Here is a 27,275-nt window from a genome sequence, read left to right on the forward strand (position 1 = left end):
TCAAAATTGTTAAAGTCAAACAGTCTCTAAATGAGTTAAATAAATAAACAAATTTTGTGAATTGTTGGTAGCTGTGCCTTTAGTAGCATCCGTATCTGATGCAATTAGCAGGTGAGCAGTCTTCTTCCCTGCTGTGAAAAGCTTCACGTACAGATTTTGCATATCCCTGCTGTTAAAAATCAAATATCCATATATACACCAGCTTTATCTCACACATCTGTCTGCAGACTGATTCCCATCACAGAATTCATTTGCTTTCTGCACAAATGGTTGCATGAATAATTCTAAGTTCTGTACCTAATGAAAAGTAACAGCCTGGGTGAGAAAAAAAGACAAGAGCTGAGGATTATCTGACCACTGATTTATCACATGACCATTCACTTAATTTCCACACTAAAACTAAATTTACCCACACCAAAGAGCACAGTACCAAACTTGGCTCCCTCTTTATATTTTTATTCTATTTTTTTTTATATTAAGAAATGCACATGATTTCTTCCTCCGTCTCTACATTGCTTAATAACAATATTCAATAAAACTGTGGTCTGATTGTGGTCTGAGGTATGAAAAAACTCTTGTAGTTTGTAAAGTGTTTTGATTTGCACCAGATCTCTGAATGGTACATCAGAGGCTACATTTTAAAAATAATTAGGTGAGGCCAGGAAAAATAATTTAGATTGAACTGAATTTACATTCAAATGCAGTTAATATTAAAATAATCAAATATAGAGGATATAATTATAACAAGCAGATTCAATATTTTTCTCTTCTGACAAATTAAAATTTGGTGGAGACCTCTGGAGGTGTTCAGTTAGGGAAATAGAGAGCAAGGGCCCTATAGCAGAGATCTCCAAACTCTTCAATTCATCAATTCCTTCTTGAGGTTTCAGACTGTTCATCAACCCCCAAGCATTTATTACATGAAAATAATTAAATGAATATTATTTAGCTATTTCTAATAATAATAACATTGACTCACTTGGTGTGTCCCATCTACTCTTGGGAGTCAATACTGACCACTTTGGAGAACTCTGTCCGAGAACCTTAAGTTGTACAAGTCTGGGCTATATCTTAGTGAGACACCTGAAATTAGCCTCTGACTTGTTCTAGTCAGTTTCTCAGTGAACTTTGTAACTGACTGGGATTGCGCACTTGTATCTTCCCTAGCTTTACTCAAGCATTTCACCACTATATCATAGTAAAGTCTGCCTGGGTTAGCCCCATGATAGTGAACAGAAAGTGCAGGTAGTCCTCAACTTACAACAGTTCACTTAGTGCCCGTTCAAAATTACAACAGCACTGAAAAAAGTGCCTGATGACCGTTTTTGACACTTACGATCACTGAAGCATCCCCATGATTGCAAGATCAAAATTCAGACGCTTGGCAACTGACTCATATTTATGACAGTTGTCCTGGGATCAAGTGATTACCATTTGCGAACTTCTGACAAGCAAAGTCAGTGGGGAAGCCAGATTCACTTAACAATTGAGTTACTAACTTAACAACTGCAGTAACTCACTTAACTGCGGTAAGAATGGTCATAAAATGAGGCAATATGCACTTAACAACAATCCCACTTTACAACAGAAATGTTGGGCTCAATTGTGCTCATAAGTAGAGGACTACCTGTAGAACTACTCTAGGTATCTCCCACACAACACAGCAAAATTGTCCAAGCAAATTTCCACTCAGCGATATTGAAAAGGGTGCCTTTCTCGGCTGCCCTGAAAAGTACTGATTTTCAGATTTAACCATCCCCACACACACCCTGAAACCCCTTACCATTTCCATATTTTGCAAACCCTTGACTTAAGGGTAAAGTGATTAATTAACATTTTATTGGGAACGTTACAATTCACTTCTCTAGATCAGAAAAGGACGCAGACTTTTTCCTCCCCAGCTTGTGCATTCAGCAATTTTCTTCCCTCACACCCAGGAGGATCTATTTTTAAATTTGCCTACATGTAATTCCACATCTCTTTTTGATCTAAACTGCAGTCTCTGGCAAACTAGAGAGAAAGGAAGGGAGGAGTGGGTAATATGACTTTCCACCCCACTCTCTATCGTCACTGCACAGAACATCTAGTACTGCTAAACTTTTCCATTTTGCTTGAAGGTTCTCTCTACATCTGGACACGAGAGGTACCAATAAAGGGATGCCTGATGCATCTGCCTTCCTGTTTCAGAGAAGTGCATTCTGTCCACAGAGCCAAAAAATAAACCATTCAGTTGTTTCTCCTCCACCACCACCCTCAACCCTTCAGCAAGAGCCAATGTGAAAAGACCTGCCCCTGGAAAAGACCTGATTGTTGGTGTTGGAAGTTAAAACCCAACCCCCTCCTAGAAAAATGAAATGTTTTAGGATATCTTTAAAGGGCAGAATACCTCCCCTAAAAGAGAAGTAGAAACTCAGAGAGGCAGAAACTCAGCCCCTCTACCTTTGCTAATGGGCCATTTAGGCCTGGGCCAGTCTATTCTACATAACAAAGATCTACCTCCTTCAGGCAGACCCATAATAGGAATCCCAAAGCCCTTTCCTTACATCATCATCCAGCAAGGCTCAACCCAGTCTGGGACTCAGGACAGCCTACAGAGTTGCCCCTGCATGGCCCCATGGGAGTCTGACAACCAATCAGAATACAAGCTCAAGTTCAAATACCAACAGAAGGCATAAAACCCAGGGACTCTCAGCATCTCTTCCCTTTTTTTTCATCCAAGAGCTCCCAGGCATGGGATCCTGCCCCACCATTAAACCATCTTTCCAAGCAGTCACCATGTTTCCAGTGTCTTTTTCCCCACTTGGAACTGAACCCAGAAGGATCTTTCTTCCAACAATGGGTTAGCTCCCTCTGCTTTGATGCAACCCATGTAGAGAGCCCAAGGACCAGGAAATCTTTAAAACACCAGCACCCTGTATGGGTTATTTGCAATCGTCGTGCAACATCAATACTTCAGAAACAACCAATATCAAGCTGGGTCATACAGAAGACAACATATCGAGGAGGAGGCATAAAGCCAGGAAAGCAGAAATCAAAACAAGCCAGGATTGGGTGAACTGCACCACAAAGGGGACTGTTTAGGCTATAACAATTATAACAATTCAGAAGAAGTATGTGCATCCAAGACATTTTCAGATCAGAGGCAGTTTACAGCCCTTTTCCTCCCTGACAGCACAATAAGGAAAAGGGATCTCATTTCTGAATTCTTTTTTCTTTATTTGCCCCCATCCAGTGGTGGGATTCAAATTGTTTTACCATCGGTTCAGTGGGCATGACTTGGTGGGTGTGCTTTGCCTAACACTGGCGCGCAGCTTTCCTCATACCAGCTGAGGCCTGCAGCGCCAATCAACTGAGAGGATAAAGAAGAGAAAAGCGCAGGGGCAGGTGGGAAGGCCCCACTTCTTTATCCTCTCAGCTGATTGTCCGGGACTTTTTTCCTCCTCTCAGCTGATCCTCGGCTTTATTTTTTTTAACGTCTGGTTTGGTTGAACCGGTCCAAACTGGTATCATGCAACCACTGCCCCCATCCCTCACCCAGAAGACATTTTGTCCCTCAAATCCTAAAGGGAATCCCAAACCAAGACATTAGTAACTGAGATGTTTCTCACTGTGGGAATGTTGTCCTAAGCCCAAGCCAAAATAATGGGAATTGAGGCTGAAGCAGAACTTATCTTTGTTCAGTCCTCTCAAATGCTCAACAATTCATAATTGGAGGCTATTGGTTACTACAACTATTTTCTACTTATTCTATACATTAAACCAAGGGGGGGGGGGAGACTTTGTCCTAAAATATATCTTTCTGAAATAATACACTATTTCATTTATCTAATGGGCAAAATTGCCAATCTGTACCTATGACTCAGCTTCGTTTCCCACTGATGGAAAGAAATTTGAAATTTACCAGAACTTTTGGACAATGTCTTACCCATACCAGGGAAACTGAAAAATATGGGCAATAGTCCTGGCTGCTCCCTTGACCTCCACCCATGACCCCTAAGAGGAATAATCATTTGATCAGAGGCATTGGGATGAGCCTGCTGTATGTCGCTCTGTTGTACTTTTATTTCAGAAACAGGAAATGCGTGTGCCTGCCAATTTCTCCCTTGATGCTGTTCAAATTTCCTGTCATTTAACTTTAATTTTGTTATAAAAACATCATTTTAATTTTTTTTAAATAGAAGTTTGGCTTTTTGCACAGCAAAGCAGGGTGGTGGGACAGTGGAGAGGAGTCATGGAGACAATTTGGGGTAACAGTAGAAACTCTGATCTAGAAATGGCCACTATTTTGCCTGCAGTTGCAACAAAAGTTGAAAATTTGTTCAGAGGAACTTTGGAATGAAATAAGATTTGGCCTAAGAGGCTGTTTCAGCTCTTAAATATGAAAGAAACTGCAATAAAGTAAAATCTTGTCTCTAAAAAAAGAGAAAGAGCACAGAAAATCTTGAATACACAGGTAAGTAACTGAGTTGAGCCATTTCTAGTTTGCTGCTACTATTTTATTGTATTTTTTGAAGAATTTGGGGATAACCTCACATGATTTCATGGAGTGTTAAGAGTAGCTAGCATGGGAAAATGAGAATTCTACAGTAAAATATCACGGTGCAAAGCACACTTGAATAGTCTACTGAAGTATAATTTGCTATGAGCAGTGTCCTATTGGTAACAATTTGGTAGGAACTGTGCAAGAAATGCTTGGCTTCTGTTGTGTTACTATACATGTTATGAACTTGAGAAAGAAATGTCATATAAAATTCTACTAACTTCACTAGCTGGGCACCCTCATAGGTTGCTAGACTCATTCCATCATCTCTTGCTAGCCCTGGTCAGGAACATGCTGGCTTAAGAATGATGAAGTCCGTAGTCCATATATACAGAAAGCATAAGGCAGGTACCTATTTGAGAAGGCTAAGATAATATTGCAAGTTTATTTACTTTTATCTCACCTTTATGAGTGTGATAAATAATTCAAGATGGTGAACACACATAATACTCCTTCTTCCTCCTATTTTCCCCACAACAACCACCCTGTGTGTGAGTTGGGCTAAGAAAGTGGGACTGACCCAAAGTCATCCAGCTAGTTTTCCGGCTTAAGAAGAATTCTTAGAATTCATAACCACCTGGCTTCTAACCTAGTGTTTTAATCACTCGACCAAACTGGCTTTGATCCAGCCACCTCAGCTATCCTCACTCTCTGACACCAATTCTTGGGATTCTCTGATCCAAAGTTTTCCTCTCAATCTGATGCTTTATATCAGAAAGAACCAGGACTAAACCAGATATATTTTGCACCTGATCTACACCTAATATCTTTCTTTGATATGCCCGTGTTGACACTTCTTTTGAGTTCTAGGAAACCGCACAGCACATTTCATACATCCTATCTCCAAGGCATACTTTCTTTACTGATCTCTTTTACAAGGAATCCCTCATTGGCTGCCAGAAACCCAATGCACAGGCGCTGGGTGTGTATGTGTTACATGTATGACAGCCAAGCCCTGCTTGGACCTCAATGGGCATGTACCCAAGAACACACTGAATATTTTTATCCTGACTATACTGTGCATTTCATTGTTGCTGTGGGTTCCATAGTAACCAAGTGGCTTTCCAATAGATTTCTACAAACCTTGGCATTTAATGACAAGCAATTGGAGAAAAAAAGATAAGATTCTTTTCACTAAGTTTGTTAATTTTCAGGTGCCAGCATAACATCTCCCTATCAATTCCTTTTTTTTTAAAAAAGGAGAAATGTCCTCAATTCTAACACAAAGCTATAAGAATCACCAATGGCTCTGTGTTTTCTAGCCCTCAAGTACAACATCTGGCATTTTTATTTTCAGTTCTGTTCAACATTCATGCTACCTATATTTCATAACATTTGGCAAGTTTTCTAGGAAGATTTTCGGCATCCAGGCATGTGCCTGCTCTGGGAAACTTCTATTTATTTTTATCTTGTCTTCCAGTGTGGAGGCCTGGTGTTATAGAGATGCCAAGATTGAGCTTCAGGAAAACAAGTTATGTTCACTCTGACAACATAAGTCAGCTTCATAGTCCATTTTTTAGTAAACTTTCAACATAATCACTGAAGACAGAGAGAGGTAGGACTTCATTGTGTATATTGGCCTCTCCCAGCCTGCTGTTTCTCTTCTCTTCAAAAAAGAGGGGAAGGATTCATTTTTCCCCATTTTTTCTGAACATTTGATTTCATCACTGTTCTTGAATTGTTCACATCTTTCCATAAATGTTTCTGTTTCTTTCCCCCAGATTCTTGTTTGGCTTTGTTTTTCCCCTGTCACTATCTGCACCATTTATTTTAGGGTAAGGTCTCCAGAACACTACCAGCAGGTGGTACCAAACCCTCCAAAAGATACCCACTGGGAATTCTGCAAGTTGCAATCCCATCACTTCTGAAGGAGTGCCAAACTGGGGAAATCAAGAGATGGCAAAACATGGAATCCCCTGAAATGATACGAGACAATACATACTTACTACATAACTCGAAAGGTCCAATGAAATTATCAAATATTGATCAGAATGTAATTAAGAGCACAGAATAGAGAACTGCATCTTCCCCAATCGTATTTCACAGAACAGTACAAATATAAAAATGCCAGATCATAAAACTGAATTTCATTTTATTTTAATGTAAACAGCTTCTTGATTTATAATGGAAGTCAGTGTACAAATATTTGCAATAAGAAAATAAATCAAACCCTAATGTTTTTTGTGTCTTGTTCATTTCTATCGACCAGAGAGATGTATACATATTTCCTCCCCGTAACGGTTGATAAACCTAAGTTGGATTCTTGTATTTTTGACACCTTAATTTTTCTTTCAGTAGTCAAATGAAAGCAACAAATGGATATACCATGTCACTTGTCCAAACTTACCCTTCAATCATCTGCCAATTCAAGATTTGTGTTTTTTTTAATCAATCCAATATTGCAATCAGGATTCAAAATAACTTCCATTGTTATTTTTATGGCCAAATTGCCATAAACAGAAGGAAGTTAGCACAGATATGTGAATCTGTATCCATCTGCAACCTTCCTTTCTAAAAGTTGGGGAAACACGTCTTGCACACATTTCAGAGTTTGGCTCACCAACACATAAAGCCACTGCAACCACCATTTGGCAAAGTCATGGAAGTCACTGTTTTGGTTTACCCGGAGAGGCAGGAACATCCTGGGAAATTTAAATTAATTTCTTTGCCTTTTTTCTTATTATCTTGTTGTCAGTGCCAGGACACTAACAGTACCAACTTCTGTTGCTATTTGCCTATCGTCCACTTACTAGTCACCTTGCTGGGGAAAGTCTAGGGGGCATGGGTCACACAATCTGCTCCTCAAATTGTGACCCCAGTTCATTACATGATCTTTTGAACTAAAACAGTGAGGAAAAGAAGTTTCTTAAGAAGTTACTTACTTAAAATAATTCTTAAAAGATTTTAATGTTTGCTATTCAACTTTCATTTTGTCCCTCCTTTTGCATTATTTCTTTAATAATTCTATTTCGCCATTTCTTTGAAATTTGCATGATTCTTCTCGCATAGCGAGTTGTCCCATGGTGAGTTGGCTGTACTGAATTGGCTGTGGCAAACTGACCTAGACCGTAGAAAGCATCAGTTTTGTTACTTAAGTCATTTCTAATGTGAATGATGACAGGCAACACCTCAATCCATTGCAACCTTGGCCCCTGTAGCTCCAAATGTATATGTGCTTGCTGAGTCACTTGAGGTGAGGGAAAGAAACTCTTGCTTATGGCAAAGTCTCTATTGCTTTGTTGTATTGTTCATGTTGCAGATCTAGACTGAAAATAAATTATTGGCTTACAAACTGGAGATTCTAAGGAATCTTTGGGCATGATTTTTTAAATAGGAGGGGCATTTGTAGATGCTAACAACAAAACCTGCAATCAACGTAACTTTTGGCAGTAAGACAATTTAGAAGTGTATTTTGAAGTTCCTCAAGCACCGGGGCATGGGGAGAGCGAGCCAAGGGATGGGGTGTTTTCTAAAATCAACCAAGAGCATAAATTTTAGCTAGGCCTGACTTGTAAAAGAGGTTGCAAATGAACCTTGACCAGGTGACCATGTAAAGATTGGCTGCTTTTCCTGCTCTCCCAAAAAGATACGGTGAAGGGAAGGATTATCATTCTAATAATTTTTTCTACCCTCCATCCTGTGCTGGGCCCTTGAGGCATACCATAAAGTCATTTCGAAGATATAGAGGGAACGTGACACAATTCGGAGGATAGTGTAGCATCTGACATGTGGCAGAAACAGTTGTCTTGGAAGCATTACTACATCAAATCCTCCCTGCCGGTGGAAGATTTACCCACCAAAGGTGATGCTCGCCTAGTCTTCATCTTTTTTGCAAGAGTTTTATGTGTGGGGAAGCCATGTGATACCACCATGGAGCGTCTCAAAGTGCTTCCATAATGCTAAACCCATGCTGCTTTCTTTTAGTTGCGAGGGGGGGGCGAAACCTCCTTGCCCTCTTAAGCATAGAGAACATAAAGGACCAGGTTTGAGATGTCAGGCAGAATCCACAAGTGAGAAAGGGAAATGATTCTTGCCAAGGCACCTTCAGGGAGGACCTGACAGGAAATTCACAGGAAGGGACTAGCCAAGCTCAGAGAAACTACCTTTTAAGGCTTTTTTTTTCTTTTTTCTCCCCTTGATGTAATCCACATTTCTCCTGCAGCCAATGCTGCTTCCAAAACCCATCATTCTCTCCTTAAAAAAATGACTCCCTTTCCATCATGCTTCTTTTCAACGCTGTTTCAAAAGTTACAAAAGCTGCACATGGAACTTGTCATCATCACACCTCAAAAGCAAATAAAAAATGCCACCAGGATAAGTTTCCATCATGCATCTGATTCTGAGAACACATGGGCTAGGAAGCCCAAGCCACTGTGGTGGTGTGCGCTGCACACCAAACACACATTTTCAACTCAGCACTTTCTTTATATGTGGAACTGTGCTTGGGACACCATACTCACTTATGTGCAAAGAAACTAGTTGGTTGGAACCAATTCACAACCGCGTTCCCATCACTTACTACTATTCAGCATTTAATAGCTTTTCCGAGAAAAGTGAACTGACTCCATCTGAAATTCTTACACTTGTTTCAATTCCAATTAAAATAAATGTTCGTTCACAAAATCATCAACTGAAGTGCATGTCCATAAGGAATCTGGCTCTGATTTTCAGAGAAATGCAGCTAGATCACCAGTATCCTCCCAGTTTGTGACAATCACACAGTCTGTGGCTTTGATTTTCTATACCATTCTTTTCCACTCTCAATGCTAGCCACTTGATTTATTTTGACTTATACGTCTTTGACAACAATCTCTTGTTCCCCATCCCAGGACCAGGGAGCAAGTAACATGGTTTCCTGCTGTTGACAATGAGCTCCCATTCGAGCAGAAGCCAGTTAAGCAATAAATAACCCAAGTGAAAATGAAATATAGGGCCAAACTGCACTTCGTGCAGATTTCCCTAATTCTATGTAGGATGAATTCAAAGTGCTTATGAATAAAACGGCCAACTCATCCACCCCACCATATATTTCTCCTTTTCCTAACTGCTTGTTTGACAGATCAACTTGTAAACATAAATAGAACTGTCCTAGATATCCCACAATTTTCATGGGGAGTAGCCCTAATAAATGTAATTAGGACTGCAGGCTCAGTTTTGAAACATTTCCAAATTGCTTCGCTGTTTAAAAAAGAATGTTTAAAGCAGTGTTATGATTATTTCAGAATAACTGTAGGGACATTTTCAAGGTAATGTTCTCAGTTCCTTGTAAGATTTCTCAAGTAATCTTCTGGGCACTCCAACAAAGGGACTGTGACATTTCCTGGATATATAAGCAAGTATCTGTCAGATGAGACGTATTAATCACATACCATTCAGAAATGTTGTAATTAAGAGACTGCTGATATTGTTGTAACAACACTTCATTGAAGTAAATCTGAATTCTAACAAAACTAAGAATAGCTTCATCATTTGCAAAATTCTTCCACAGCGACTTAAAAATAAATAAATCTGACAGTAGTTATTTTTATGCAAAACTTCCTTCAATGAAGAATAAACTATTCAAACTCATTATGAATTCTAGTGTTTCTCCATTATTCCTTCAAGCACATGTTAGTGTCTGCTATTAGCATTTTGTGTTGCCTCCCTTTAGCTGAAGACCTTACTTCCAGATATTAAAGAACTACAACACCCTGCCTGATAGTGACGGATGACAAGATCTGTACTTCAGCAACATCTGGAGCTCTACAGGTTCCTAACCTATTGCAAACAGATGTGCAACCTGGAATGTAAGTAATTCCAGCACATCTCATGAATCTTTCAAAACACCCATTCAGACATGACATTAATTCTAAATGTAAGATGGTAGCTCTCATGCAATTTTTAGAAATAAGGAGAGCCATTTCCCCACACCAATATGGCAGCATTTAGGTAAGGAAGTGCATGGGTATAACCAAAGCAGGGTTCCTGTACATGCAAATACTGGTTGGCTCCCTGCACGCAGAGAGCCCAATTGGTAGCAAGAGGCTCTACTTATGTGGTTCTTGGGGAAAAACATTCTCCAAATAATACAGAGAGTTACTTCAGTTTGAGGACTTCCCTCCTTGCTCCAAGTAACACAGTATGGGAAGACTTTGGTGTAAGGCTTCATATTAATCCAGCATATTTACGTAAATAGTCCAGATAGTATACCGGAACAGAAGGCTTGAACCGGTGCTGGCTCTTTTCCAATACTCCCCTTCTTCATCTTACCAGCCTTGCTATATTGAATCAGAAGTTTTAAAATGACACTCCTTGTATGTATCTGAATGAGAATCTCCCCAGAGGAGTTAGTAAATTCTGTGTATTGCAACCCCTCCTCAAAAAATAAATGAATATGCATGGCAGTCTCCATGTATAGAACTAATGATTTCATTCAGGTTCTGGCTGGGCAAGAAATAAGTATATTGCTTAATTTTAGCAATAGCACTTATATACTGCTTCACAGTGCTTTACATCCCTCTCTAAGCTGTGTACAGAGTCAACATATTGCCCCCAACAATCCGGGGCCTCATTTTACCAACTTCGAAAGGATGGATAGGATTCAACCTTCAGCCAGTCAGGATCAAAATCCTGGCAGTGGGGCAGAGTTTGCCTGCAATATTGCATTCTAACCACTGCAGCACACCAGGGCGCTCTCTCTCTCTCTCTCTTTCTCTCTCAATTGCTTTTGAATCTACATATCTTGAGCTGTTTTCAAACATGGTGATATTGCAGCTGCTCACTGCAGGTGTGCGCAGGCAAAGCAAGAAGAAATACTGAGTGTGAGTTTTGACAACACTGGTGAACATGAGTCAAAGCTCTCATCTTGAATGAAGTAAGGGTGAGACCCTGGAAAAGAAAGGAGCACAGTCCAATCTCCCATTCCCTGAACTGAATCAAGTTTCTTTCCAGGACTTCACACATATTCACAATCTGAATGGAAAAGGCTCCATGTGACACATATATAGAACTCACCAATGGTGCAAAAAAATAATAATAAATAAATCAAAGGACCTCTTACTTTACCTGGCCTGGCTGTATTTTGCATACAGTTTTGGGAAACCATGGCCGGGTGGACCGATGTGGATGCTCTGTGGCTGAGGTCCACGACAGGTGGTGAGGCTGAGGTAGGTTGCTGAAGTGCTGGCTGATGAGGGCTGTGATTGTGCTGGACTGGACTGGGTGGGATGCCATTCTCTGAGAGGAATTCTTCCAGGTCCATGTATTCCAACTGGAAAGTGTCACCATCATAGGGAAGTGTCTTGTCCCATAATGTAGGCCCCAGAAAAGCAGACTGTGGGACAGTGGCACTGGTACTGTCGTCATCCAGTTTTTTGTCTTTGTCTTTTTCTTTATAAAATGCTAGAAAGGGAAGGGGAAGACAAGGAAAGGTGAGGAACGTTTTAGCTAGTTTTTTGCTAGGAAGAAAATAAAGAGAACTCTTTTGTACTTATTTTGTGTTTGGGGTTCTCTGTTTGGAACACAATTAAGGTCCCTGGGTATATTTTTTAGCTCCTTAAGGCCATGTATGTTTTCCATCTCTGCTTTTAACTTGCAAATCATCTGCATTCTTGGCTTCAAGCAAATTGCAAACTTCAAACACCACCACTCCAAGATTTCATCAGAATGGAGAAAAAATTGCTCAAATGGTTATAGTGGAATATGGCATTTGCCTGATAAAATGCTACAGAATAGAAATTACTCATAAGGGAAGGGTTTATATATCTGTGCTAAGCACGTGGTTTATTAAACATGGTTTCATTTAAGCCACCACTAACTGGTATTGCACAACGCAGTCAGCCAGAGTTTAGTCACTACAGTGGCTGTATTTGTATACATTACACAGAATCCAAATAATAAAAGCAAGATTATGGTTTCTGCAATGTATGTAACCAGTTACTACTTCAAATAGGTTTAAGAAGAATAGAATACACATTGTGTTTGTAATGCATTGCTAACTTACTTCAAATCAATTTTGAAGAGCATCATATCATGTTTTAAATATAAATAAATAACCACAACTGATTTATTTAAATGGTTTTTAAAAACCCAATTACCTAGGTGAACATTCATGCTAGTTAGGAATTCTGGAAATGCTATCTTAGTAAAATAGCCTAATTTAGTCCAATCTTCATCATTTGCTGCTTAGAAACTGAACACAAATTCATAATGAGAAGCTGTAAAACAAGCCAAACATTACCCAGGGGAGTCACAACTGCATTTCACAAGATTGGTTAAAAATAAACTGGCGGTGGCAACAGAGAGGCTGGAACTATTAAACCCCTTTTTAGCTTCTTCCTACAACCATTTCCAGATTTGTATCTCCCCTTTCTTCTACTCCTATGCCTGGGATTGTTTTGAAGTGCACACTTGTTTTGAAGCCAAGTACCAGAACTTTTTGTACACTGTGTAGGAAATTGCAAAGTTAATTGTAACCCCCCTCCCTCTTGGTGGATTTTTCTTGCAGCAAAGTAGCAATAAAATGGTAATTATGGATCTTTGTGCAACTTGTAGTTTATTCCTTCGTATCTATTTGATTTAGATTTATTTATGCTGACAAATAGCTATTGGTAGCCACTTCCTAAATTTGTAAGTAACCCTTAATGCATTTCTCAGCAACTGGTCACCCTCTTCAAATATATTTTATTTGAACATTTACCGTTCCTAAATCCGATTTTTCAGCACTGGCAATATTTCAAGTTGCTATGATCTGAAAGAACTTCCCCAAAAACTTTCTTTTCATAGTGACACATTACACCAACATAATTAATCCTGATATCTTATTCTTGTGTTTGGGGTTTTTTAATGGAAAAATGTATGCATTGGTTCATAGTCAACAGGAATGAGATGAGTCTAAACTACACTGCACGAGTATTAAAGTATAGGCGATAGAGAATATTATAGAAAAATCATAGAAAATTGTTGAATGCTGTACAATGCTTAGCTATTACTGACGTTTAACTGCATTGGAATTTAATGGTTAGGGAAACTGAACTTTATTAAAAATAATTCAAGGTTTAGATTTTAATCTTCTAAAACCTTCAATCAGAGATTGAATTGGGTTTTACTAGTACCTTTAGGGGGAAAATACATGTTGCAAGTTTTGATTTCAAGAATGAGTAAAATTTCCGATTCAGGTATGAAACAAGTCACTCCAGATTTTTTTTTTTAATGTAGTATAGGCTTTAAGTAGTCTTTGTGCATTGGGGGGAGTTGCTTGTACACATTTATGGATAAATGTGTGCCCCATGTAATACAGATAAAAGCAGTATGGGGAGTGCCTACCATTCAAGGTACACATTTTTTGCAAAATCACCTCCACAGAAATAAAATGCTCTGACTTTTAAATCAAACAAGGGCAAGAGTTGCTAGATTCTGTTAAAACCATACTGCAATCCCAATTTATCTGAGAGAAACCCCACTAAAAGGGAGATTTACTTCTTCACAGAAGTGCACCATACAAACACTGACCCGAATCCCTTCTTTTATGACTTCTTGACAAACTGTGGTATCGGAAGGCACCTTACCCAAAAGAGCAGCTCCAATTTGAACGGAACCTGCCAACCAAAAAATAAACTATCCAGTACGGTCACTTTTTAACGCTACACTATAAACAAACCGCACGCGCTAATTTCTGGAGCAAAGAGTAGTAAGCTATGCAGCCGTTTTTTAGGCATACTTACTTGAGGGTAAGCCCAGTGTATGGAGTTGGACTTATCTCCGACTAACATACAGAGAGGCAAAAAGAGGCAGGATTGATTAGAAAGAAACGCCGTTGCCTCTCCGGGTAATCCTAGGCGTATTTACAAGGGAATCAATCCCGCTTGATTCAGCAGAACCGATTCCCAAGGATCTCCAGACCGCAACTGCAGCCGGCAAGGCGAAACACAAAAAAATGCGCGCTTCAAGATTGCGCGGAGTTGTCCGCCTCCCGCCTCGGTACGCAAAGAGCCCTATTCCCAAAAGCAACGCTAGGTTAGACGCGCGCACGGCTCGGTCGCCGCTTTCTGTGAAACTTGCGCACGGCTTACATACAACAATCCGCAGGACACTAAAGCGGGGCGGAGGAGTGGGGGTGGGTGGGGGGAACTATAGGGAGACCCACCGCCACACTCCTCCTTCTTCTGTTATATACACACACACACACACACTCCATTTCTCTTTTTCTCTCTTCCTCACCGTCTTCGTGATACAGCGGCAGCTTGAGCGGGTTTTCCAGCAGGGATTTCAGCACCCCGTAAGTTGGAGGTAGGAAAGCTGGGTTCAAAGGAAGAGGTCGAGCCATCCTTCTTTCGCCCTTCCTTCACTCCGCCAATGTGATTAAACTAGCCAAAACAAAAACAAAAAAAAAGTAGAAGAAGAAATAGAGAGGATGGAAAGAAAAGAAGAAGGGGGGGAGGGAATCCCAAATCGATCTTCCGTTCGGAAAAGAGCCCTCTCGTCCTGCGGGTGTGCCTGCCTGTCTGTCTGTCTGTCTCTCTCTCTCTGTGTGTGTGTGTGTTGTGTGTGTGTGTGAAGGGAGAGTTGGCTTCAGACGACCTCGCTCCAGGCGATTCGGGGCGTCCCAGGATCACGTTTTTGCATCAATAATAGCAAACTAGACCGAGGAGTTGGGGTTTTTTTGTTTGTTTTTTGAGAGATAGAGAGAAGAAAGGGAAGGGGGAAAAAAAAAAAAGAGGCCACCCTACCGGCCAGATAAGCCAAGCAGCGCTTTCTACCTCTCTCGCTCCTCCCAGTCCTAAGAGCTGGTTGGGGCCACCTGCTCCGCTCTCAGAACATTTGCACACCCATGTGCGGACACGGATCAAAATGACGTCAGAGTTAGCGCAGCTCCCCTCGGTAGGCGGGCAAGGGAGGAGCTCGCGAGGCTCTGAGCCCGCAAAATTAATCTTTGGGTTGCAGCCGCCGGCTGCTTTTCATTCCATTGCTTTTGCTCGCTGTTGTTGGGAGGCAGAGCTAAAAGCGGGTTTCTGCTGAGGAGGAGGAGGACGTTGCCTTCAGGAAAGGCTTTCGCGTTTCGCTGTGTGGGGGAATTTTTTTTTTAAACCTGTGAACAAAAATAAAGTGAAAATAAAGTCTGTGATAACTTTAAAACCAACGGGTTTTTTTTTTTTTTTAAATTCATTTAAAGTGTTTTGCTACCTACCGCTCGGATTTCAGGGTGGAACCCCGTTTAGGAAAACACAACAAAATTGAAAGGCTGCAGCCAAAACCTTAGAAAGCCAAATTTTATTCAATCACATACTCCTTTCTGTTTAAATGCCAGGATAAATGTTTAAAAAAATGGATTTGCTGAATTTACCACCCAAAAGGATAGTAGAGCCAGCCAATTCTCTAGGGAGGACACTCTGTTCTGCTCCTAATACAGAGGCTGCCATCAGTGGAAATGTGGTTCATTTGCCTATTTCTCTAGGTTCATACAAGGTCCAGCTCCGATGCAGATCTTGGCTGTTGTAGAAGAGCCAAACAAGGCCACAATACAGTTGAACAAGGCTTCAGTTTGGATCTCTAAAAGTGCTGTGGAAAGCAGGGATTTGCATCTGCCTCCAACATCTACTTAGTGGATTGGAGACTACTAGGAGATCCGAAGACTTTGGGGTAGGTTGAGGAAAACAAGATCCTGGAAGTAGGCAACTGCAAACTATTTACATATCCTGCCAAAGAAACTATACAGATGTATCCGCTTGGTCACCAGGGTTGAGCTCAACTCAGAGGCTTGATTTTATCTTGTACAAACCCAGCCATTGTGGTTAATTGCTGTTTCGTGAGGAATGCAACCCCAGAGTTAATTGAGTAAGCCATGATTCTATTAACCATAGGTTAATGTCCTCAGCCATTAAAGATTGAAAGAAAACCCTTAAAGATTGCCAGAAGACATTACTTCAGCTATTTCCTTCTGAAATATTTTGGGCCTGAAAGGACAAAACCAGCTCTCTGAATTGGCGTTTTTTAGACTTTTCTAAATTGGTGCCACATGTGTGAGGCAGCTAGCGATGCCATGATCGTTGTCATTATTAACTGAGGCTTCTAAAAACTCAAGAAAGGACCAGCTTACTTTGCAGCAAGAAGCAACATCTGTTCTTCATTGTGTGAAACTTATTTTCTTTTTTACATAGATGTTCTTGTTGCAGCAAGCTAACCTTGGAGGCAACTTTAAAAAAGAAGAGAAGTGAAGCAATGGTGCTTCCTTTGGGGCTGAATGTTTCTGGAGGTAGCACACAGTGCCTGGAAATTTCCCTGACTCTTGAGAAAGACTTGTCAGCCATTAATTTTTATACCTGCTCACATGGTATTTGTGCTTCAGGACTGGTGTCAAATACTTGCTTAAATAAACTTCAGAGCAAGAGAAGGGCTTGGTATTTTCTTTTGTTGAGAGCAACTTGCTGAATCTCTCTCCTGCCTAATCTTCCATCATAATCAAGTTCCACCAGACTTCCCTGCCAAAACTCTAACCTCTCCATTCTCTGGTTTGGTATTGGCTTAACTTACGAAAACTAAGCAGGGCAGAATTCAAGAAGAAAACATATGAGTTGAACCATTCAGTAGCACTCGATCCAATGAGAAAGTACCCCAAAAGCTAGTAAACACTCATCTTTTCTCATACCCCATTTGCAATGTGGCAGGTTTTGTGAGATCCTACTATCAGGTTCACTTTGAACCACCTTCGTTCTATTCAAATTCCATTGCAACCTGCAATGTTCTATCCTGGCTCCATCTCTAAAGAAAACCTCACGTGTCCAATTGTCAACTATGCTTACAAAATATTTTCTAACCTTCCAAATGGGCTGGGACTACATTTCCCCAAATCCATGGCCTTCGCTCAAGCTTTTCAGGCTTTCAAGAAACAAAAATCCTGAACATGGATTGGAACTCCAGTAAAAGTACTGTGGACTATGGAACATGGTTTTATTTTATGGTAGGGAGCCACTCTGGATGAAATCAATAATCCAACTGGTCTAACCGATTCTTTGAACTGTACAGCGATTGACAATAGCTGCCTACCTTGCTGTCATGGCTCAGATTTATATTTTATATATGCTTTGGGTTCACCATGGATTATGGAATAAACCACAATAATGGTTCCCCATTATTTCAGACCCAGCCTGAAATATGGGTCTGGAGCGTGTGGGGCTGCAGCGATGACATATGTCAAGACATCACCTCCTAAATGATATTTATGATGCACAGTATGTAATTTGCATCATGATGTGACTAATGCATATTACATTTTTTGCATCACTCCTTGCAGTGATGTTACAGTGTTTCATGGCTTCCACTGGGAGTGGTTAATGAGAACAATCTGTTGCTTGGGATCCAAATTAAAATTCTTAAGAAGCACCTGTCTAGCCTTTGCTTTACTACATACAGGGCATTTCAAAATTGGCAACATGAAGGTATGTGGACTTCAACTCCCAGAATTCCCCAGATAGCATCCAGAGGAGGAGGCAAAGGGAAGACAATTACAAGACATGCGTTGTAAGGTGATGATGCAAACACAACTGCTACATTATTCGGATGCAAGTACGAATTGTAGGTTTTTGTCTCATGAAAGCATATTTTGTCATCTGGGATATTTTACAATGGGATACCTATGATCAGTTCCATAATATACTAAATCACATTGAAACAGTCCTCATGATGGATTACCATAGACAGCCCAAGAACTGAGATAAAGGGAATATAATAAAATGAGAGCTGATCTCAAGACCGTGCAAACATTACCTGAATACAGCAAGTAGACCATGTAATACTCACCAATTGGCTCCTTCATTCTGATCATAGCTATGGAGCACTCTGACAGCCCCTTGTGTGCTCACTGAATGCAATGGCCCACCCCAGGGTTCCGGAGACACTGTACACACTTCTAGGTTTATACCTCCACAGCTTAGGGTTGACCCTAGTATGGTTTATTTGCATTTGCTTTAAGGTACCCATCATCCTCAGGTATGAAGGTTACTCATGTTAGAAACCCAGCCCTCCTCCGAGTTGAGTATAATATGTAATCCTAGCCCAATGATGGCAAACCTACAGTATTATATGCATGCTAAAGATGACATGCCAGCCTCCACAATATCCAACAACTATTCTCAAAAGCATGCCTCCTCCTTGTGTGATTTTTTTTGGGAGGTCACTGCACTTTTTTTGGAGGCCACGGCCCACTCAAAATTTGTTTTACCTGTAGTTCATGTTTTAATGATTTGATGCTTCCTTATATAATACGGTACATAGGACAACATGATTGGGCTATATTCTTTATATATTGACTTCTTGTTGTTTTTTAAAAATAAAACAACAACAAGAAGTCAATATGTAAAGAATTGTTTTGCTTATGTTTGGGACGGCAGAATTGAGTCAGGCAATTCTGAATACAGCAAGTAGACTATGTAGTACTCTCCCAATTTTTTGACACACTAAGCCCAAAAGGTTTGCCATTGCTGTCCTAGCCAATGGCAAGAGTGGCAAAAATTGTTCTAGGACAGGCCACCTGAGGTCCCAGCCACTGCATCGTTTTTCTTGGTGCTCCCATTTCACGGACAGCAACATAATGCTGACGGATAATAGGAGTTTTCAAGAGTGCTGGAGGAAGATTTGCATGGTTGCTACGTTAGCTCTGTAGCTATAACAGAGCTCTGTAGCAGTATCACATTTGCATTATCCTAGTGTCAAATCTGGCTTTACCTATGCAGCAGGATCCTGGATTCAACTTGCTCATCTCTAAAGTGACGGACAATTTTTATCCTTTCCCTTCTTTTACTGTAGCCTGACACAGCAGCTCATCTATCTTTATGTGTGTGCTTCTAAGATTTTTAAAAATCTTGTGGGAAAAAGAACATTACCATTTTTTTTAATGGATGAATCCATTAACATTTGCTCTATCTTTTGTCCTTCATAGGTATGAAATCAATAGCACTTTGTCTCTCTTTAAGAAAATGAGTAAATTAGATTTCGCTAAATGTTTGAATTCTTGGAAAATCACACATTTAGGGTTACTCCCCCCACAAAAAAAACCCTAAACTATGAAGAGAGGAAAATAATCTACCCCGTAGAAAACTGCTTACTTAATGGACTGTGTGCAAAATAATATCTCAGAAGCTATTGATGAACCTTGAGCAAAAGTACGTAATTGGAAAAGTTGGGCATAACAAGGGCACAATGAGTTCCAAACCACCTGCCCAAGAAATAATCATGAGAATAAATATTTTTAAGGGAGGAGGAAAAAACAACTACTTGTACACAATCCATGGCATATTAAAAAAAACCCAATCCAAATGGCGAGTTATTGGACACCAGGTTACATAAACCCAGTGAGATCATTGACAGAGTAAGGGTAATATCTGGCATAGGTAGAGTGGGGATCAGGTGATGCATAATGCATTTCTGTTTGATATGTGCTTAAATATGGGAAGAAATCTTAAGGAGAATTAAGGCTAAGAGCGAAAGAAAATAAACAGAAACATAATCTTTGGGATGAATAGAGAATCTGAGAAATACTGATAAACAATATTAATCTACAGTTAGGATTAGAAAAAGGAAACCTTGAGAAGGAAGGAAGGGCAGGACAACTGTACTTTCTTCAGTACGCTTTCCGGCACAAAGCAAAGCACATAGTGGAATATTAATATGTGCAATATGATATTTTGCTAAACAGGAAAAGGAGGCAGACTTTTGTCCTTGATTGACTGTGAAACCAGTTCTTAATTGTGACCAGGCTGGGGGACAAGGCAAATCTAAATACCAGATATTCCTGCATCAAAATGGGCCAGGATAAAATAATTCCCCACTGGCACAGTAAACTAAGCTTTGAAATATATATATTTTTACCTTCCAGACATGATTTTAAAAATTACATATTGGCTGATGTTTGCCAAAACTACTGTTACTATCGCTGCAATTCGATCAAAGATTGTCCAGGAATAAACCTCACAAAATGATTTCTCAGTAAAAATGCAGAGGAGTTTGCTGCATTGTAAGTTAAATAGTGAAGTAAAAAATCAGCAAAAAAAAATAACCCACACAATTAATGAACGACTTGATCTTTCATTGTCATGTATTTCTTTTTCTTCTTCTTTTTCTTTCAATTTCTTTCTCCTAACAATTAACTAGGAGCAGAAACAGATGCATAATTAACTGACCAAAATCATGGAAATATATTCAAGGACAAACTTTCAAACTTATATACCTAACTTAATCTAATGAAACATTGCACCATTTCTTAGAACTTTGGGAAGAAGTTAAAAGTACTTTTTAAAAAATTCAAAAAATGTGTGCAAACTACTGAAAGTAAAAGCCTGAGCATTTTTCTATCTAACACTTTTGCACAATATGAGGGAGATAAGCATCTTTAATGCTTTCAGCTCCTTTAACAATCTTCCATGGGTACCCAAGAGAGAAATTTGTATCCACTTGGAAGCTCTGAGTAGCACCCTCTTAATCCCAACTTGCCATCAATTTATGGTTCCAGACAAGATGTGTTTAGCAATCAATATGGATTGGTTGATTTAAGTACCATAGCAGGGTTTCAGAATCTTTTTTTTTCCAGCTGTGTATTAGCTGTAAAACACAAGTCTATCAATTTCTTGAAAAATGGTATGCAACTATGTTGCTGCCTAAAAAGGGAAAACTCTGCTTTGCTGCCAAAGTCTGATTTAATGACATGGCTAAAAATCCTTGTATTCCATTATTATATCATTTTTATGCCATTGAGGACTCTATTTATTTGGAGTCAACCAATGAGTCCATATTTCATGGTATTGTGTTGATTGTACTAAAGTAGTATGTAGTGTAGACACCCACACAGTGGCTGTATTCATACAAGTCATGGTTTGGTTAACCGTGGTTTATGAAATTAATCAACTGCTTATGTTCACAGATGTAATTATAAACTATGCTTTTTAAATTACGTTGTCCGAATTCATGGATTGTGGCAAGCTATAAATAAACCACATTCAGTATAGCAATATCTATACTAAATGTCATTGTTGTGAGAAATGTGAGTTGTATGATGACACTATCATGCATGCATCATAACCTGCTTCACCTTGCCTCACTCTGTGGACACCCAAGGCTTAGTCACTGGATGAACTGAAACCATTGTTAATGCCTCCTAGGACAATTATGAAAGGTACTCCAGTTTCAGATGGTGTAGGATCAAGTTGTTATTAATTTGGACACATTATGCAAAGACCCAGCTCCCTTGGGAAGTCCTTATTGCTAAGAAAAATGGAAGAAAAGAGGAGAAGAGGAAAACCGGTAGCAGGAGGGATGCATTTGATTTCAGAAGCGATTGGTATACAATTGGAGGATCTGATGGACCAGCTTAGGGCCAGATCAAAGGTGGTATTCGGCAGGTTCTTACCAGTTCTGGAGAACCGGTAGTGGAAATTTTGAGTAGTTCAGAGAACTGACAAAGACCACCTCTGACTGGAGATTTTACAGTATCCTTTCCCTGCCACACCCACCAAGCCACACCCACAGAATTGGTAATAAAAAAAATGGAATCCCACCACTGGGCCAGATCATACTGGAGAAGGTCTGTGTGGGATTACTAGGAGGCAACACTGATTTGAAGGTACAGTTCAAAGGACAACTATGAAATGCGCCACTGTTACAGTATCTGAAAAACACACCAGTGTGATGTGACACAAGAAGGCAGAGATAGAATAACTGCCGCCTTCTTGAATGCTGCTGAACCACACTTCCCAGCAGCCCAAGCCAGCATGTTCAGTTGAGAAAACAGTGAGCTGTACTTGGGAATTGTAGTTCAACATTCTGTCAATTGCCATTGCACCTCACTCCTGTTGTAATGCTGCATCTGTACTCAAGAATATAAGGAAAACTTCCTTCAGGTTGACAAGATGAAGAGACAAGCTCTTTAGTTGCAGCAATGTGGAGAGATAAGAGAAGAAGCCTCTTAGCCTTGAAGCAGAGCAAATGCTTTGTACTCACATGATCCTTATTCACAATTTTCCTCTGAAGCTATGTGAAGCGGCAGTCATGAAAAGGCCCCATGGATTCCATGCCAAATACTACTGTCATGACAAGACTCTGGCATGTATTGTTGACGTCAACTCTAAACGGAAGGTGGCACACCTTTCCAGCTGCTAACTTTGACTGGCTTTTAGGATCAGTTACATTTCCATGGTCTGTGCTTTAATGATATTTCTACCTACCCATTTTTATTTCTTAATTTATTTACCTCTTTCATTTGTTTTATTTTAGGACCTGTCTTGACATTTCATTCGTTCAATAAAAAGGCAGTTAACATTACAATATGTCCATCCACCCTAGGTTAAAGTTATATCCTAATTTTCCAATGTTTTGTGTAATTTGTCTTGTAATACTACATGCCCAGGATGCATATACAAGATATATTGATTGTGTCTAATAGGAATCATTTATTTACAAGTATGCAAACAGACAAAACCATCATTTCATTTAAAAAGATTTGGCAAACTCTATATGGACCCAGAAGAACAGCCAGAAAAGGTATTATTAAGTTCAGTCACAGCACCATGAAAATAAATGAGTCCATTGGCTGGAAGAAGTATTTCAGTATTCCTACACCCATTAGTAGCATCTACATATAATCTACTACAAGAGAAGCCATTTACTGCATTAAATACGTTAAGGAGAAATGGCTGTTCAGCATCCACAGGATGATTTTTTTTACTGAGGTGGGGATGTGTGTACATGTTTATGAGCTAGTAACATGCCTTTTTGCCAAACAATTAAATAGAAAAACATTGACTTAGTATTTTAAGTCAATATTAACTCAGCAGGTGTTGGTGTTCCTTTGATTATGGTTGCTTTCTTCAGATAAAGCCAGGTGGTATGAAGAGTTCAAGCAAAGTATCATGTTTTATTATTAGGCATAGAAATATTACTGTGGTTGATGGCATGCATGTGAAGGGTAAAGCTATATTGTGATAAATACACTGCTCAAAAAAATAAAGGGAACACAAAAATAAGGCATCCTAGATCTGAATGAATGAAATATTCTTATTAAATACTTTGTTCATTACATAGTTGAATGTGCTGACAACAAAATCACAGAAAAATTATCAGTGGAAATCAAATTTAGCAACCCATGGAGGTCTGGATTTGGAGTTACACTCAAAATTAAAGTGGAAAAAAACACTACAGGCTGATCCAACTTTGATGTAATGTCCTTAAAACAAGTCAAAATGAGGCTCAGTAGTGTATGTGGCCTCCACGTCCCTGTATGACCTCCCTACAACGCCTGGGCATGCTCCTGATGAGGTGGCGGATGGTCTCCTGAGCGATCTCCTCCCACACCTGGACTAAAGCATCCCCCAATTCCTGGACAGTCTGTGGTGCAACGTGGCGTTGGTAGATGGAGTGAGACATGATGTCCCAGATGTGCTCAATTGGATTCAGGTCTGGGGAACGGGCGGGCCAGTCCATAGCATCAATGCCTTCATCTTGCAGGAACTGCTGACACACTCCAGTCACATGAGGTCTAACATTGTCATGCATTAGGAGGAACCCAGGGCCAACCGCACCAGCATATGGTCTCACAAGGGGTCTGAGGATCTCATCTCGGTACCTAATGGCAGTCAGGCTACCTCTGGCGAGCACATGGAGGGCTGTGCGGCCACCCCACACCATGACTGACCCACTGCCAAACTGGTCATGCTGGAGGATGTTGCAGGCAGCAGAATCTCCAGACCCTGTCACGTCTGTCACATGTGCTCAGTGTGAACCTGCTTTCATCTGTGAAGAGCACAGGGTGCCAGAGGCGAATTTGCCAATCTTGGTGTCCTCTGGCAAATGCCAAACGTCCTGCACAGTGTTGGGCTGTAAGCACAACTCTCCCTGTCGACGTCAGGTCCTTATACCACCCTCATGGAGTCTGTTTCTGACCGTTTGAGCATCCACATGCACATTTGTGGCCCACTGGGGGTCATTTTGCAGGGCTCTGGCAGTGCTCCTCCTGTCCCTCCTTGCACAAAGGCGGAGGTAGCGGTCCTGATGCTGGGTTGTTGCCCTCCTACGGCCTCCTCCATGTCTCCTGATGTACTGGCCTGTCTCCTGGTAGCGCCTCCATGCTCTGGACACTACGCTGACAGACACAGCAAACCTTCTCGCCACAGCTCGCATTGATGTGCCATCCTGGATGAGCTGCACTACCTAAGCCACTTGTGTGGGTTGTAGACTCCGTCTCATGCTACCACTAGAGTGAAAGCACCGCCAGCATTCAAAAGTGAACAAACCATCAGCCAGAAAGCATAGGAACTGAGAAGTGGTCTGTGGTCACCACCTGCAGAACCACTCCTTTAATGGGGATGTCTTGCTACCTACCTATGCTTTCCACCTGTTTCCGTTTGCACAACAGCATGTAAAATTGATCGTCAATCAGTGTTGCTACCTAAGTGGACAGTTTGATTTCACAGAAGTGTGATTGACTTGGAGTTACATTGTGTTGTTTAAGTGTTCCCTTTATGTTTTTGAGCAGTGTACATAGAGATTCCCTGCAAACAGGATGCCTGCAGACAACATCAAAATCCAGGTCAATACGATTGAGCTACCTAATAGTCAAGATAAAGGGCCAAGTCTACATTTATTTATTTAGTCATTCATTCAATTTAGAAGCTGCCTATCTCAATACATGAGTCTGGATGGATAAAAGAACTAAAAACCGAATAAAAAGATTATAACGAATTAAGAAATAATATACATCACAACCAAAGTTTGAAAAACCAACACCAACAACTCAACATAATCATAGCAGAGACTCTAACACACCCCTAGGACTTGATAACAAAACTTCAAGGCCTTTTGAAAGGCCAGCAGGATCTCGTTTTAATAATAATCCCAAATGCCATTTTCTCTACACAAGCAATGTTGAAACAAGCACATCTTGTTTTCAAGGCCAGCTTTCTCCAATTTGATGCCCCCCACAGATCAAGCCTTCCAAGTTTTAGATTTTCAGTCGAGATATCTATTGGTTGGAAATCCTGGGAACTGCAGTTACAACACACTTGTGTGTTGTGTTAGATTGTGTGAGATGAGAAAGGCTGATTGAAGCAAGAGTAGTAGCCATGGGTGTCCAGGCAACTTATATAGGTGAGAAAATAGCCATCCGGAAGATCAATAGAGCACTTCTCTCTTCCTATGCAATCAGTCTAGGCAATGTTACTCTCTGTCCCTCTTTTACCAGAGCTTCTGCTAGACTAATAAAACACATTTTTTTGAAATGTAAAATGCTACTTGGGCGGGCTGATGGCTTGTTCTACTTATCAGAGGGGAGGCAAAAGCAGTATCCCCAGCAATCCCACTTACTTATTTACCTGCAGTATCCGTATGCTACCCCACAGTTATGGGCTTTGGGTAGCTCATAACGATAAAAAACATGCCACAAAACAGCTTGAAGCTATAAAGCGACACACAACAATTGTAATGACCAGCCATCATTATGTCAACAGTCCTCCAAAAGGCCTACAAAAGGTCCTTCATAAAAACTGTGATCCGTGCAGGAAAATCACAGTGAATAATTTGCAAACTGATCTCCATGTATGGTCCAGATATCTTGAAGCTTGCATTGCAGCAGCTGACCCTACAATAAGCCATACAAAAGGATGGAGGACGACTAAAGATGAGAACCCCAAACTGTTATGGCTTTCTACATAGAAGGAAGTTACATTAAGTAAGGTTGATTTTGTACTAGAAGGCTCCTGATCAAGAGGAGGCACCTTTTCATAAGTGAATAAAGTGGATACCTAAGATTAAATGTGTTTCTCAGTGCTGGAAGAGGAAAAGGGGTGTGTGTGTGTGATAAGATGGAAGGCATGCTATAGAAGTAAATCAAGGTGTTATAAGAGCTGTCCCTAGTCTTTTTTTTTTAAGTTTTATTGAGTAAATTGTTAATAACATTGGACGTGCTGTGGTTGTCCTGACAATCCTGTTTGTCATACATATTGTGGCATAAAATACATATTTTCTATACATTTATACAATATTTTCTATTTCTAATCATCCGTTCTGCCAACCCTGCTTTCTTTCGATTCTGGATCCTTCCTTTTCGTCCTCACCATTGATAGAATTTTCCCCATATTTTATAATATTCTATCTCATCTTTGTTTTTCATTTCCAAAGTTAATTTATCCATCTCAGTGCAAGTCCATATCTTCCTAAATAGTCTTATTAAGATGAGCAACACAGAGCTTAAGAATGAGCCAATGGATGGCAGAGGGATATACCCATCAGCCTATCATTTCCCCGCCCCCCCAATAGAGACTGAAGAATGGAAATCATGCCAAGAAATTCCTGGAATGGCTTCTTTTTGAGATAAAGGAGCCCCTACTACCCTTGTCCTGGGTTTTCCATGGGTAATAAAAACTTGCCTTTTTCAACAAAACCTTTGGAAACTCACTGTAGAACTACAAGCACATCCATCCATCCATCCATCCATCCATCCATCCATCCATCCGTAGTATTCAGCAGGTTCTGACCAGTTCTGGAGAATCGGTAGCGGAAATTTTGAGTAGTTCGGAGAACCGGCAAATACCACCTCTGACTGACCCCGCCCCCACCTATTTTCTGCCTCCCAAGTTCCAGCTCATCAGCTGGGTCTTCTTTCGTTGCCCTGCACAGGAGAATGGAGCTGGGAAGTAGGTTAGTGGGGTGGGGAGGGAATGGGGATTTTACAATATCTCTCCCCTGCCACGCCCACCAAGCCACACCCACCAAACCACGC

At 40.4% G+C, this 27,275-nt stretch overlaps 1 protein-coding gene and 1 long non-coding RNA gene across 7 annotated transcripts in view; one reads left to right on the top strand and one right to left on the bottom strand.

The window, feature by feature from the left end:
- HLF (HLF transcription factor, PAR bZIP family member) overlaps positions 1 to 15,370 on the bottom strand; it is a 59,661-nt gene extending 44,291 nt beyond the window's left edge. For 2 of the 6 annotated variants that reach the window (XM_026711247.2, XM_026711246.2), the window contains exons 1-3: positions 15,247 to 15,370; positions 14,738 to 14,883; positions 11,585 to 11,920 (exon numbers count right to left, since the gene is read on the bottom strand). In XM_026711247.2, coding sequence (XP_026567032.1) covers positions 11,585 to 11,920; positions 14,738 to 14,843 — 442 coding nt within the window. In that variant the 5' untranslated portion in view covers positions 14,844 to 14,883; positions 15,247 to 15,370. The other 4 variants (XM_087925150.1, XM_087925149.1, XM_026711244.2 and 1 more) reach the window with 4 other exon arrangements.
- Positions 14,692 to 16,907, top strand: LOC148127059 (uncharacterized). Its single transcript, XR_015741895.1, has 3 exons — positions 14,692 to 14,806; positions 15,972 to 16,156; positions 16,675 to 16,907. It is a non-coding gene; the product is annotated as an uncharacterized LOC148127059 (long non-coding RNA).
- Positions 16,908 to 27,275: the final 10,368 nt, after the last annotated feature.

The sequence above is a fragment of the Pseudonaja textilis genome, chromosome 2, assembly GCF_049901715.1.
Source record: "Pseudonaja textilis isolate UNSWEBS1 chromosome 2, rPseTex1.2, whole genome shotgun sequence".
NCBI lineage: Eukaryota > Metazoa > Chordata > Lepidosauria > Squamata > Elapidae > Pseudonaja > Pseudonaja textilis.